This window comes from Orcinus orca, chromosome 13 (genome assembly GCF_937001465.1).
Source record: "Orcinus orca chromosome 13, mOrcOrc1.1, whole genome shotgun sequence".
Lineage (NCBI taxonomy): Eukaryota > Metazoa > Chordata > Mammalia > Artiodactyla > Delphinidae > Orcinus > Orcinus orca.
In genome coordinates this window covers 57,284,400-57,300,301 of record NC_064571.1, presented here as the reverse complement: position 1 = coordinate 57,300,301, position 15,902 = coordinate 57,284,400, and the positions used below count along the sequence as shown (strand labels likewise).

At 38.6% G+C, this 15,902-nt stretch overlaps 1 protein-coding gene across 9 annotated transcripts in view; it reads left to right on the top strand.

Annotated features, from left to right (window-relative positions):
- Positions 1–15,902, top strand: part of MTA3 (metastasis associated 1 family member 3) — a 168,212-nt gene that overhangs the window by 41,548 nt on the left and 110,762 nt on the right. For all 9 annotated transcript variants that reach the window (XR_007470869.1, XR_004480725.2, XM_049695989.1 and 6 more), the window contains exon 4: positions 6,320–6,446. Coding sequence is in view for 7 of the 9 variants with exons in the window: in XM_049695989.1 (XP_049551946.1) it covers positions 6,320–6,446 (127 nt within the window). In the remaining 2 variants the exon portion in view is untranslated. The remainder of the gene's footprint in view (positions 1–6,319; positions 6,447–15,902) is intronic.

Sequence of the window (15,902 nt, the reverse complement as noted above, 5' to 3'; positions counted from 1 at the left end):
ACGGGCTTCTCACTGTGGTGGCTTCTCTTGTTGCGGAGCACAGGCTCTAGGTGCGCAGGCTTCAGTAGTTGCAGCACGTGGGCTCAGTAGTTGTGGCTCACGGGCTCTAGAGTGCAGGCTCAGTAGTTGTGGCGCATGGACTTAGTTGTTCCACGGCATGTGCGATCTTCCCAGACCAGGGCTCGAACCCATGTCCCCTGCATTGGCAGGCAAATTCTTAACCACTGCGCCACCAGGGAAGCCCTGGGTTGTCTTTTTATTGTTATAAGAGTTCTTTATATATTCTGGATACTAGAACCTTATGAGTTACATGATTTGCAAACATTTTCTCCCATTCTATGGGTTGTCTCTTTGCTTTCTTGAGAGTACTTTTTAAGCACAAAAATTTTAATACTAATTCTAATTTACCTGTTTTTTCTTTGGTTGCTTGTGATTTATTTAGGGTGCCATAGTGAAGAAACTATTGCCTAGTCTAAGGTCATGAAGATTTACACTTGTGTTTTATTCTAAGTGTTTTATAAAAGTTTTAGGTCTTACATTTAGGTCTTTGATCCATTTTGAATTAATTTTTGTATGTGGTGTGAGGGCCCAGCTTTATTCATTGTATGTGGATGTCCAGTTGTTCTCAGCACCATTTGTAGAAAAGACTATTCATTCCCCCAGTGAATTGTCTTGGCATCCTTATCCAAAATCATTTAACATAAATGTATGGGCTTATTTCTGGACTCCCAGTTATATTCTAATTAATCTATGCCTATCCTTATGCCAGTACCACTGTCTTAAGTGTTGTAGCTTTGAAGAATGCTTTGAAATCTGGAAGTGTGAGTACTCTTAAATTTGTTCTTTTTCAAATTATTTTGGCTATTCTGGGTTGCTTACATGTCCATATGAATTTTGGGATAGTTTGCTAATTTTTGTGAAAAAGACAGTTGGAATTTTGGTAGGGGTTGCATTGAATCTGTTGATCAACTTAGGCAGTACTGCCATCTTAACAATGTTAAATCTTCTAATCTGTGAACATAGTTTTCCCATTTACTTAAGTCTTCTTTAATTTCTTTTTTTAAAATTTTATTTATTTCTTTCTTTAATTAATAGTAATCTTTTATTTATTTAATTATTTATATATTTATTTTTGGCTGTGTTGGGTCTTCGTTTCTGTGCGAGGGCTTTCTCTAGTTGCGGCAAGCAACTCTTCATCGCGGTGCGTGGGCCTCTTCACTATCGTGGCCTCTCTTGTTGCGGAGCACAGGCTCCAGATGCGCAGGCTCAGTAGTTGTGGCTCACAGGCCTAGTTGCTCCGCAGCATGTGGGATCTTCCCAGAACAGGGCTCGAACCCGTGTCCTCTGCATTAGCAGGCAGATTCTCAACCACTGCGCCACCAGGGAAGCCCTTTTAATTTTATTTTATTAAAAAAATTATTTTTATTTTTATTTTTGGTGGTGTTGGGTCTTCGTTGCTGCACGTGGGCTGTCTCTAGTTGTGGTGAGGGGGCTACTCATTGTGGTGGCTTCTCTTGTTGCGGAGCACAGGCTCTAGGTGTGTGGGCTTCAGTAGTTGTGGCACGCTGGCTCAGTAGTTGTGGTGTGCGGGCTCTAGAGCGCAGGCTCAGTAGTTGTGGCGCACGGGCTTAGCTGCTCTGCGGCATGTAGGATCTTCCCCGACCAGGGCTTGAACCTATGTCCCCTGCATTGGCAGGCAGATTCTTAACCACTGTGCCACCAGGGAAGCCCCGTTATTTTTGATGATGGTTCTATTCTTTTAAATTTTTCATTGTCTAAATGCCAATTCTTGCCATTGCGGTTGTTTAATGTTTTTAGGATGTTAATGGCATGGGAATCATTTCTTGTTCAGAAGCCAGTAGAAATTTATACAAATATGTAAATGAAATTAACTTGTAAATTTGAAAAAATGAGTTTCAGATGCTGTTGTGGTGATTTCTGTGTTTGGTTAGATTGAACTTGAGAGATTTTATTCCTTTTCACCCAGTATCAAGAGATTGTACAAGAAAATAAGATTTGCTGTTGTTACCATTATTTTTAGAGCTTGTTGCTGTTTTAGCTCTATAGGGTACACGTTAGAATTCAGTTAGCTGTGTTTTATGGAACAACAATTTATCAAATCCTAATTAGGTAAAGAGTATAATTTTGTATGTGATATTTGCTGGTGCTAATAGTGCCAATGCAGCAGTAACTTCATTGATTTCCACTGGTGAGATGTTATTAGACTTGCAAGTAAATGGCTCTTTTATTGCTTCATTTCTCTTTGAGTAGTTCATTATAAAGAACAATCAAAGAATTTTAAATCACGTTATTCTGTTTTGGAGCTAGATGCATGTTTTTCTAAATCAGTTTCTAATTTTTACAGGTCCATTTTTAATTCAGAGTTTTAAAAGTTTGAAGGTAGAAAAGATTTGATACTTAGCCTATTAATTGCCCTCATACAACTCAGAAGAACTACAACTAGGGGGTCACATATGATAAAATCTCTTGTGGTCCTGGGTCCGTACGTAAGAAATTTATAAGAGACAATTTTGAGGAACAGAAATGTGTTGCTGTGTGCGTGTGTGTGTCTGTTTTGTCACTGTCCAGAAATGAAGGCTCTGAGGCCTAACCTTGGGCTTTACTTCTTGTGTGAGAATCCAGTCACCCCCTCCCTGACTCTGAGTTCTCAGTACTCCTGCTATTCCCATAGCTACACAGTCTCTTCTGGTCCGGTCCAGGTAAGGCTGCAGAGGATCTGTGAGCCTCTACAGGTATTATATTTTTAAAAACTTTATATCTAAAATTATTTGGAATTGTATCTGTAAATGACATCTAGTAATTTTTTTCTTTAAAAAGAATATTAAATACAGCATTAAAAAAAAAATCTCAGGCAAAACTTTGTCTTCCCTTTCCATCCTTTTCTTCCAGCTCTGTTTCCCAGAGGCAAACACTTTGAATAATTTCTTCATAGTAGCAACTTTTTTGCTCACTGATTGCCTCCAGCACCTTGATTAGTGCCTGATTTTGGTGCCTAATACAGTTGACCCTTGAGTAATGCAGGAGTTAGGGACACCAACCCCCTGCACAGTTGAAAATCTTCATAAAACTTTTGACTCCCCCCAAAACTTAACTGATAGCCTACTGTTGACTGGAAGCCTTATACGTAACATAAACAGTTGATTAACACATATTTTGTATGTCATACAGAATATATACTGTATTCTTAAAGTAAGCCAGAGAAAAGAAAATGTTAGGAAAATCACAAGGAGGAGAAAATACACTTACAGTACTATGCTGTATTTATTGATACCATAAATCTAATTATAAGATGAATCGTCTGTCAGTACCTACATCAGTATTGTCTTATACAATACAAAACACTGTAGATGTTATGTGTGTTACTAACACTAGACATTAAAAAGGAAAAAAAAATGTGAAAAGAATTTCATATTTATTTACAGGTATAGTGATCCGTGCTATAGTGATCTTCATTGATAATGAAGAATCAGCAGTATGATTCTTTTTTTTTTTAAATAAGTAAATAAATTTATTTATTTTTTGGCTCTGTTGGGTCTTTGTTGTTGCACGCGGGCATTCTCTAGTTTTGGCGAGTGGGGGCTATCTCTGTTGTGGTGCGCGGGCTTCTCATTGGAGTGGCTTCTCTTGTTGAGGAGCATGGGCTCTGGCGTGCAGGCTTCAGTAGTTGTGGCACGTGGGCTCGGTAGTTGTGGCTCAGGCTCTAGAGCGCAGGCTCAGTAGTTGTGGCGCACAGGCTTAGTTGCTCCACAGCATGTGGGATCTTCCCAGACCAGGGCTCGAACCCGTGTCCCCTCCATTGGCAGGCGGATTCTTAACCACTGCGCCACCAAGGAAGCCCAGCAATATGATTCTTTATGGTAGCCTAGTGTAATTGATATGATTGCTTCACAGTAGCCTAGCCTATACGATAATGAATGAATCATTTAAAAAGTTTTATGGCATAGAGTATTACAGTTATATTCATAGTACACTATTGGAAACATTGATACAATTTTTAAAAAAACCCCACCTACCTGTGATAATATGCTGATAAGCAGTTTTTCCAGTTACTAGAGAGAGAGGCAATTTAATATAATGAATGGTAATGTAATTCTTTGAAAGGAAAATTATAAAACAGCTAAGAAAACTAACACAGTAGTTTTTATTAAATATCATTCACCTTATGCCTATATAAGGATAGACTACTATCCACATGTTTTATGAATTCATGACATACCTTTTTTTTTAATAAACATTTAAGTGAAAAATCCCTTTTTAAATAAATTTATTTTATTTATTTTTGGCTGCGTTGGGTCTTCGTTGCTGCGCGTGGGCTTTCTCTAGTTGTGGCAAGCGGGGACTATTCCTTGCGGTGTGCGGGCTTCTCATTGTGGAGGCTTCTCTTGTTGCGGAGCATGGGTTCTAGGCGTGTGGGCTTCAGTAGTTGTGGCTCGCGGGCTCTAGAGCACAGGCTCAGTAGTTGTGGTGCACAGGCTTAGTTGCTCCGCAGCATGTGGGATCTTCCCAGACCAGAGATTGAACCCATGTCCCCTGCATTGGCAGGCGGATTCTTAACCACTGTGCCACCAGGGAACTCCCAACATACCTTTTTCTTAATTTTTTTGATATTTCTAAGCTACGTGGTTCATCTGTGAATTCTTTTCCTTTCTTTTTTTTTTTTTTTTTTGGGGGGGGTGCCGTGTAGCATGTGGGATCTCAGTTCCCTAACCAGAGTTCGAACTTGCGCCCCCTCCATTGGAAGCACAGAGTCTTAACTACTGGACTGGCAGGGAAGTCCGCATTTGTGAAGTTTTTCAAATTGTTGCAAACCTCTAAAAAATTTTCCAATGTACTGTATTTATTGAAAAAATTCACATATAAGTGGACCCGTGCAGTTCAAACTCACATTGTTCAAGGGTGAACTGTAAATCTTGGTTGAATGAATGCAAAAAGTTTGTCCTTATTCTCTTTTAAGACTTGATAGTTGACTATGCAATTCTAGGTTGAATGTCATTTTTCCTCTTGGATGGCATTGCTGTGCTGTCTTAGCACAGAATGTTGCTGTTCATCTGTGATTCCACTCGGATTCTGGTTTCTTTGCTTGTGCCTACACTTCTTTCCTGTAAATGGTTGCAATCTTCTCATGCTGTCACTTAAAAAAAAAAGTTAAGTATGACACGAATTCAATCGGGACACTCAGTCTCACTGGACACTTAGTAAGGGGAAATTTTCTTGAATCGTCTCTTTGATAGGTCTTCCCTCATCCCCCCCTGCCCCCAAAACAAACAAACAAAGAGGTAAAAGAATCTGTTTTCTCTGTTGTTTCTTTATGGAACTTTTGTTAGTGGGATGTTGGACCTCATGCATTCTTCTTTACTATTTTAATCTTTTGGTTTTCAGTTATCTCTTTGTTTTAATTTCTAGGAGATTTCATTAACATTATCCTCTAATCCTTCTATTAGTTTTTTATTTGTGTTATCAAATTTGAAATGTGTTATACTATTTGTTTCTGATTGTACTCTTTTTAACTGGAGTATTCTGGGATTAAGTTATTGTGTTATAGATAGACTTTCAACCCGTGTCTCCTGCTTTTTTGCTCTCACCCTACTTTCTTTCTCATAATACTTGGTAGCTTCAAGGGATAAGTCAGTACTCGCCCTGTGCCCACCTTCTCCGTGGCATCCCTCTCTGTACGCACATAGATTTTCACTTCCTTCTCTTGACTAAGTGTGTACTTTTCCTTTTTATTTTAATCTATTTTCCATCTTTTGTTGTTGTTTTTGAAAATCTTTCTTCCATTGTTGCTTTTTTTTTTTTTGCGGTACACGGGCCTCTCACTGTTGTGGCCTCTCCCATTGCGGAGCACAGCCTCCGGACGAGCAGACTCAGCAGCCATGGCTCACGGGCCCAGCCGCTCCACGGCATGTGGGATCCTCCCAGACCGGGGCACAAACCCGTGTCCCCTGCATCGGCAGGCGGACTTTCAACCACTGTGCCACCAGGGAAGCCCTGTTGCTTCATTTTTTATTGTAATTGAAATGTTAATACATTTTCATTGATATTTTGGTGTAGTTTCATGGGAGAAGAGGAGATAGATGCATATGTTCCATCTGCCATCTTAAAATTGGAGTTCTTCCTTTGAGGCCTGGGTAGCTTAATTTTATGGTTGTAATTCAAATGACAAGTTAAATGTGTAAATTTAAAATCAGTTCGTTTGAAAAAAATATTGAATGAAAGAAAGGCTGATTAAGTCTTATCTTAATAACCAAATAGGTAATGTACTTTGTAATAATGCATTTTTTGAATTTTATTTGTGTAGAAGAAATTGAGGAAGAATCTGAAACAACAATTGAGGCTGACTTGACGGATAAACAGAAACATCAGTTGAAACATAGGGAGCTCTTTTTGTCTCGCCAATACGAATCTCTGCCTGCAACACATATCAGGTAAGAACTTTCTAGAAGTTGATCTGAAGTACTCAGTAATATTGTGACAATTGGGAAAAACAAACAAACAAACTAAAACAACCTTTTTGAAGCATTTTTCAAACTCTCCCCAACAATCTTGCTCAAATTAGTTCACTAAAGGCTTCATTATGTAATCTTATCTTGGAAATTTATAGTGTATATTAGCATTTTAAAGCCCTGCATATGTTCTGTAGTAAAGTAACCGTGTTAGCTTTGTTTTAGTCCAGACTTTTCCAGTTTATTTAAGTATATATTAGCATCTTGCAGAACAGTGTCCAGCAGATACCATTTTGGGAAATGCTGGTCTTCTCCCGATTCCCAGAAAATAATATAGTCATTGGAGTCCAAGAACTAGAACCTGGTTCTAGATCTGGTTCCCGGCACTTGTCTCTTGACCTTGTAGGATACAAGGCTTTTGATTTATTTATTTATTTTTGAGGTCCTCTGGGATGAAAACTTTATATTCTTTATTACTCACTCACTTGTATCTGATCTGTGTAATGATGGGATGTAAAAGTGAAATCCAGTCCCTGGTTTGTAGTTTTGGGAGAATGGTGGTGGTCTTTTTGATCTGGTAGTGGTAAGATTTAAGCATAGATACAATTGAGCTCTTTCTGAACTCAAAAACTTCAGAAGGAGTTGGCATCTACTCAGCCTTCGAGAGATTGGGGGGCATGTTTCAGGTAAAGGGAACAGGTAAGCATGGGTGTGTGCAGGGAACAGCCTGTGTCCAGGATGCAGTGTTTTTATCCCCTAACGTTAAAGGAATTCCTTCAACTGTTGTTCACAATCTTTACTTCTTTTATTCAACTCCTCACTAGTTATTATTGTCTTAAAAACTGTTTATATATGGAAATAAAATGTATTAACTGTTTATTTAAAAAAAAATTGGCCCCTCTTCTTTAGCCGTGAATGTCGGTATTGTATCTAAGTCTGTCTTTTTTGGGCTCAGACATGTTTGGAGACTTCCTGAAGCTCCAGTTTGGTCTTTGTAACACAAGCACACATGCCGCAACTCCCTGGACCTTTGTGTATTCTTATACTTCTCTTTTCAGAAATGGACACAGAGATCTTCTAAGGCAGGAAGTGTATCACAAAGATACCAGAATCACCTTTCTCCAAATCTTTTCAGAGATAACTTGATCTTCCTCAGTAGTTAACATCATATCATTGCTTTATTTAGGTTATTTTGGGGACACTGTGTTTATCTTTGTTTCAGAATTGCCTTTAGTAGTATAAAATTGAAAGTAAATGTCCATTAGTAGGGAATTGGTTAAATGTATTATGATACAGCAACTACAACAGAATATTAGATTTCTGTTGTTACAGAAAAATTCTGTTGTATGTTGATAACTAGAAAATAATCAAATTCAAGAAAGTATGTAAAAATGGGGACACTGTGTTTAGATTGGCTAGAGTTAGTATGTTCTGTGTGACTTACGTCCTGTGTTAGAAAAGATAATCAGGCCAGATAATGTGGGAATAGATTTAACCTAAAAATAGGGGTATTTCAAGAAATAAGAAAATTGTTTTAAAGATATAGGTAACTAATAAATGCTGAAGAGCCATATGCATTTATCATTTAATTGGAAGAAGCTAGAATATAAAGATTCATTTTAAGCTCAAGAAGTTATGTGGCCAGTCATAAGACTCTTGCCAGAACAGGAATCTGACAAATGGTTTTAAAAATGTATCCAAAACACGCAAGTATATTTTTAATTTACCCTCCTGATAGCTTGGAATCTGTTTATAAGTAATGTTGGTTTCCTTTAACAGATTGCTTGGAATGGAAAAACTAGTGAAGTATTTTTCATGTTTCATAAGGACTGAGAGAGTATATTGAAATGTAATTATCAAGACACCCCTTTGTTGAACATAGAAATTACATAGAATATACAATCATTCAGTCATGTTGCACACATTTCCTGAGTATATTCTCAATTAGGGAGCTTGCTAACTGCTTGATAAATAAGACAAGGTTCCCCAGCTTGTAAACTTAAGGAGTTTACCTGGTGGCAATTATTTCGAATTATGAGGAAGAGATATAGACATTTGAAGCATTTGTTTTTTTTAATTTTTTTGTTCTCCAAGCTGAGAGGGAGTAGTGTGGAGGCATATTTTCTCATTTATGGCTCTCATTTTCAAACAGCTGAATGGATTTAGGGGCAGTCTCCAGCCAAAGCACAAAGCTGTGCTAACCAGCCCTCATGCTGATGTAGAACAAGTGCACATTGGAGTGATCTTGACATTTTGCTAACGTTGAAGTCATGCCCTATTTATCTGTGCTTTAACAGGAGAAAATTACTGAAGTCCCATTGTTCTTTGGCAGCAAAGAGGGGTAATTTGATGAATACTGGCTTTTTATTCTTAGGGGCATTATTAAGTGCCCAGAATTTCCTTGGTGCTGTATGGAACAGAGGAGAAAACCTGACTGAGGCATTCCTGAGGTCCTTTGTAGTTTGTGAGCTATAATACTAACTGGGTGCTACAAGCTTCCCAAAGTGGCAGGGAGGCAACTCTTCCTTCCTTCTGATTTCATTGGAAGAGAATGAATAGGACCAGGACTTTTCTGGGTAGAGTTAGTGATTCAGCTCTTGTTGAGGATTTGTTTGTATCTATCTTGTTAGGATAGATAGGATTTGAACATGAGAATTCCTTTGGAACACTTTTTGGGGTGAAGGGGAGAGACAGCATGCTTCTTGCACAGTGCCTTAGGTCATTAATAATAGATTATATGCTGCGTGGGCTATAAAGCACTATAAAATTTATTGTTATGCCAGGTGCTAGACCTGTCACTTTGTGTGTGTGTGTGTGTGTTTGTGTGTGTAGAATACTGTGTTCAGTTATATAGAGCCCATGTTTATTGAACTTGGCTTTTAAAAATTCTAACATTTATTGAACCTTTGTGATAGGTGTTATTTCAGTTGCTTTACATGTATTTTATTTGATCTTCCCAATGACTTTGTAATGTAGGTCCTCTTATTATCCTCATTTTACGGATGAGGAAACTGAAGCAAAAAGATTAAGTTGTCAGTCTCACGGCTTTTAAATGGCAGATTCAGATCTTGAATTCAGATCACGTGGGGGCAAATATACAATATTATGATATATCAAGCTTTCACATGGAGGGCTAAGCAGAGTCAACATCAAACTTTCACATGGAGGGCTAAGCAGAGGATAGGAAATCTGTTTTGTGTACATATTTTTTGTCACCAAACGAAATGAATTTATAAAGCATATATAGCAACCATGAGAAAGGGAGAAACGGAAAAGTTTCTAGCCAACAAGAGGTATTTGGGGGATGGAATACTGAAGTTCTTGTCTTAACACTCAGTGTTGATGAGGGTGGGGAAATAGATAACTCTTCTATATTCGAATGTTAATATAATCAGAGAAATCAAACTTTAATGTGTGAATATCCTTTGACCCGGCAATTCCACTTTTTTGATTTTATCTAACAGAGGTTCTCATGCAAGTGTGTAGAAATATATATACTGATATGTTTATTGCAGAATTGTTTTGTTTTATTTTTTTAGTTAAAGATTTTTTTGCAAATAAATGAGGTCATTTTCATTCATAGATAGGAGTCAGCATCACAAATGTAAGTAGGAACTTGGTATTTGATAGATTTCAGGATTGCACTACTATCAGAAAATGCAAGCAACTTTCATATTTATTCCTTTCTATATTTCTACTTTTCTCTGAAATGAAAGCACATTAGATATATAATGGAAAAAGTATTATTTAAAAGTTTGTCTTAGAGGAAAACATAGGCAGGACACTCTGACATAAATCACAGGAAGATCCTTTTTGACCCACCTCCTAGAGGAATGGAAATAAAAACAAAAATAAACAAATGGGACCTAATGAAACTGCAAAGCTTTTGCACAGCAAAGGAAACCATAAACAAGACCAAAAGACAACCCTCAGAATGGGAGAAAATATTTGCAAATGAAGCAACTGACAAAGGATTAATCTCCAAAATTTATAAGCAGCTCATGCAGGTTAATAACAAAAAAACAAACAACCCAATCCAAAAATGGGCAGAAGATCTAAATAGACATTTCTCTAAAGAAAATATACGGACTGCCAACAAACACATGAAAAAATGCTCAACATCACTAATCATTAGAGAAATGCAAATCAAAACTACAATGAGATATCATCTCACACCAGTCAGAATGGCCATCATCAAAAAATCTAGAAACAGTAAATGCTGGAAAGAGTGTGGAGAAAAGGGAACCCTCTTGCACTGCTGGTGGGAATGTGAATTGGTACAGCCACTGTGGAGAACAGTATGGAGGGTCCTTAAAAAACTACAAATAGAACTACCATATGACCCAGCAATCCCACTACTGGGCATATACCCTGAGAAAACCATAATTCAAAAAGAATCATGTAACAGAATGTTCATTGCAGCTCTATTTACAATAGCCCAGAGATGGAAACAACCTAAGTGCCCATCATCGGATGAATGGATAAAGAAGATGTGGCACATACATACAGTGGAATATTACTCAGCCATAAAAAGAAACGAAATTGAACTATTTGTAATGAGGTGGATAGACCTAGAGTCTGTCATACAGAGTGAAGTAAGTCAGAAAGAGAGAGACAAATACCGTATGCTAACACATATATATGGAATTTAAGAAAAAAAAATGTCATGAAGAGCCTAGGGGTAAGACAGGAATAAAGACACAGACCTACTAGAGAATGGACTTGAGGATATGGGGAGGCAGAAGGGTAAGCTGTGACAAAGCGAGAGAGAGGCATGGACATATATACACTACCAAACGTAAGGTAGATAGCTAGTGGGAAGCAGCGGCATAGCACAGGGAGTTCAGTGCATAGCACAGGGAGATCAGCTCGGTACTTTGTGACCGCCTGGAGGGGTGGGATAGGGAGGGTGGGAGGGAGGGAGACGCAAGAGGGAAGAGATATGGGAACATATGTATATATATAACTAATTCATTTTGTTGTAAAGCAGAAACTAGCACACCATTGTGGAGCAATTATACTCCAATAGAGATGTTAGAGAAAAAAAAAAAAGTTTGTACATTTGGACATTAGAGAGGGGAAATGCCGTTTTGCATCCATTTTAATCCTCTGCCTTGCGTGACAACCTGGCTGTTTTTGATGAAGACAGAATAGATGGGAATCTACTAAAAACTAAACTCATCTTTATTCTCCCTTCCCCAGTAGTAGTAAAGTACAATAGAAACATTAGCTACTGTTACTGTTTGATAGCAGACCTGTTTCTAATTTAGGGGTACATTTTCCAAATGTTTTTGTTGCAAAATGCTGTTTCCTTCAAGAATTATTCTGTCGGTTTATATTCCCACCACAGTATATTATGAATATGCCCATTTTGCTGTTTCCTCACCATCACTGCATATTAAAATTTAAAAGTAAACTTTTATTGTTTATTTTATGATAATGGAAGAATTATAATTTATTGTTGAAATGGGAAAAACACACAAAAAAGACACACACATCCCTGTAATCCCTCCACCAAGCAGCACTGACATTTTGGTGTATCTTCAGTGCATTTTCATTCCTAATCTTATGTGTATTCTTTGGATTTGGGCTGCACATTGTTGGAGTTTACTCAATGGCAGAGGAGCTACATTCCTTGTGTGCAGCTTCCTGTCGTTAAGCAGTGCTTATTCTTCAGTACTGCTATTGTCATCTTTGCTCTTTCTAGGTTGGTTGGTTTGTTTTTAAATATGTGAGAAATTTGGTAGGAAAATGAATGATGGAACAGCAGGAGGAGGGGAGGAGGACAGTTAAATAAAGGCTGGAAAAATTCCATTCTTGAGACATTAATAGACATGCCTGATAGGTTTGATATATATGAAGGAGCAGAATGAATCTAGAGTAAGAATACTTTGGGGAACTCCCTGGCAGTCCAGTGGTTAGGACTCGATGCTTTCACTGTAGGGGGACGGGGGGGGGGGGGACGGGGGGGAGGGGGATGGGACAGGACTTAAGATCCCGTAAGCTGCGAAAAACAAACAAAAAACCAAAAAATTACTATTTTGTTACTCAGAAAGAGTGCTTATTCAAAAACCAATCCAAGTGTCACGATCTTATAATGGGCAGAGATTAAGGTCATGAAGATATTCTTCTATGTTTTCTTGAAGTTTTACTATCTCACCTTTTATATTTAGGTCTGTTTTATGCATATGGTGTGAAGAGAGGTCAGTTAGAAAATTAAAAAGATAACTGTTTACAGTATCATCAAACAATATCAAACACCTGGGAATAAATCTAAAGAAAGACGTCCAGGGCTTCACTGGTGGCACAGTGGTTAAGAATCCGCCTGCCAACGCAGGGGACACGGGTTCGAGCCCTGGTCCGGGAAGATCTCATATGCCGCGGAGCAACTAAGCCTGTGTGCCACAACTACTGAGCCTGCATCCCACAACGACTGAAGCCCACATGCCTAGAGCCCGTGCTCCGCAACAAGAGAAGCCACCTCAGTGAGAAGCTTGCATGCTGCAACGAAGCCCCAACGCAGCCAAAAATAAGATAAAAATAAATTAAGAAAAATAAAAGATGTCTAAAAAAAGGGAAAGATGTGTAAAAACTCCACACAGAAATTACAGAGTATTGCTAAAGGAATTAAAGATTAAGTAAATAAATGACAGTAAGTCTGTTTTTCCCAAATTGATCCAAAGATTCAATGTAATTCCAAAGAAAAGCTTAGCAGGGTTGTGTGTGTATGTGTGTGTGTGTCTGTGTATGTGTATGTGTGTATAAATTGAGAAGCTGAGTCCAAAATCTCTGGGAATCAAAAGGACCAAGAACATTTCAAATCATGGTTCTTGTACTTCTGGATGTCCCTGTAGACCCATTCAAGAGGGCCTTTTTGAGATCAAAACTATTCTCATAACAACAGTAAGATGTTATTTGCCTTTTCTCCATGTTGATTTTGCAAAAGCAAAATCATGTGCAAAAGCAGTGGTGGGTAAACTGCTGGCACCAAGTCAGCAGGAATCACGTCAGTGTCACCAAACTGTGCTATATTCGTCACTGTACTGTATGCATTTGCAATTAAGAAAAGAAAAAAAAAAAAGACAAGTTCCACTTAAGAATGTTCTTGGCAAAACAGTACCATTTATTAATTTTAATAAGTCTCAAATGCCTTTTTTTAAAAATTGAGGAAAAATTCACACATGTTAACCACTGTACAGTATACAGGGTACAATTCAGTGGCATTCAGTATAAAAAATTCAGTATACTGACAACGTTGTGCAACCATCACCTCTCCCTTATTTCAAGAGATTATACATCTTCATTTTCCGACGTATGTAAGTCAAATCATTGTGCTGTACCCCTTAAACTTACATGGTGCTGTATGTCAATTATACCTCAATAAAACTGGAAGAAAAAAGAGATTACACATCTTTTTAATGTTCCATGTGCTGAAAAGGGAAGCATGCATAAATCGTTTCTGCTGCATATGAAAGTGTGATGATCATTTTGAGAAAAAACTCATGGGCTTGTTTGAAATATGAGCTAAACTAGCTACCTTTTTCATGGAACACCATTTTTGCCTGAAATAACCACTGAGAGATGAACTGTGGTTATTTTTTTTTTAATTAATTAATTAATTTTTTTGCGGTACACGGGCCTCTCACTGTTGTGGCCTCTCCCATTGCGAAGCACAGGTTCCGGACGTGCAGGCTCAGCGACTGCGGCTCACGGGCCCAGCCGCTCCGCGGCATGTGGGATCTTCCCGGACCGGGGCACGAACCCGTGTCCCCTGCATCGGCAGGCGGACTCTCAACCACTGCGCCACCAGGGAAGCCCGAACTGTGGTTATTGAGACATGAGTATTTGATGGATGTTCTTTGAAAATGAAGTAAACTAGTTACTTATGTGAAAACCTAGTTGTCTGTTAAGCCAGACATTGAAGAGATTTGTAAAAATGTAAAATAACGCCACTGTTCTCATTAATTTTGGGGGGGGGAATATAGTAATTATTAATAACAAATATTTGCTAATATGTTTATTTTTATTTTAAATTAATTAATGTTAAATTTTTAGTTTTAATTTCTATCATGGTAAATATTGATAGATGTAACCCACAAAGGCAAAAGTTCATTGAGGTTCTCAATAATTTTTAGGAACTTAAAAGAGATCTTGAGGGGGCTTCCCTGGTGGTGCAGTGGCTACGAGTCCACCTGGCAGTGCAGGGGACACGGGTTCGAGCCCTGGTCCGGGAGGATTCCACGTGCCGCGGAGCAGCTAAGCCTGTGCTCCACAGCTGCTGAGCCTGCACTCTGGAGCCCGTGAGCCACAGCCCTGAGCCCGCATGCCACCACTAGTGAAGCCCGAGCACCCTAGAGCCTGCACTGTGCATCAAGGGAGGCCACTGCAATGGGAGGCCCGCGCACCACAATGAAGGGTAGCCCCCGCTCACTGCAGCTGGAGAAGGCCCGCGCCCAGCAGCAAAGACCCAACGCAGCCTAAATAAGTAAAAAAATAATAAAAAAAGAATAGAGATCTTGAGACCAAAAAGTTTGAGAACCATTGATAAAGTCAGTCTTGAAGAACAAAAACGTTAGAGGTTTATATCATTCGATATTAAGACACTTGTATAGCTACAGTAATTAATGTAGGGTAGTACAGGTAAGTGGATTGTGAAATAAACCAGTGGAACAGAATAGAAAAGCCAGAACAGACCCGCATATATAGTACAACTTGATATTTGATGAAGGTGCCTTTGCAGTGTTGTGGAGAAAGGGTGGTCTTTTCAGTATATGGTGCCAAATCAGTTGGGGCCCTAGGGGAAAATAAATGAAGGCTTCCCTTTGTCTCTCCCTATCTCTCTCTCCCCTCCCCCCCCCCCCCCCCCGCTATTTTTTTGTTGATGAATTGAGGATTTTGTTTCTCACCGTTTGGATTTTGCTGATTGTATCCCCCTGTGTTCAACCACATTCCCCTCTCCCTCATATTTCTCGTGAATTGGTAATAGAGGACGTGGTTTCCTTCATTCCTCCTGCCCTGCCTTGGGGAAGAGTGAAGTACAAGAGACAAAAACTTCTTCATAGGCGGTGTTGTACATTAGGAGGTACATAATCTCTCATTTCTGGATGTTACTGGCATTTATTTGATGCTTATTGCCTGGAGTTCCATTAATCACAGTTATAGAGTGGTGATATTCTAATTATACTGTTCTTCATATACTAGTTGGAAGGCTTCTGTGTTTTTTGGTTATGACTCTTAATTTTAGTTTTATGTTTTAGTGTATAACAACTTACAGCAGAGGCTATCAACTTTATCAGACTCAGCCTCTCTTTTACATATTTTTTAATACTTCCTATGCTATTCTGGAATGAAATTCATAGATAATTTATCACATGTGATACATAGTTTGGCTTGGAATTTAATTTTGGGTTGAAGATGACTAACCCCATTGTCCTCAAA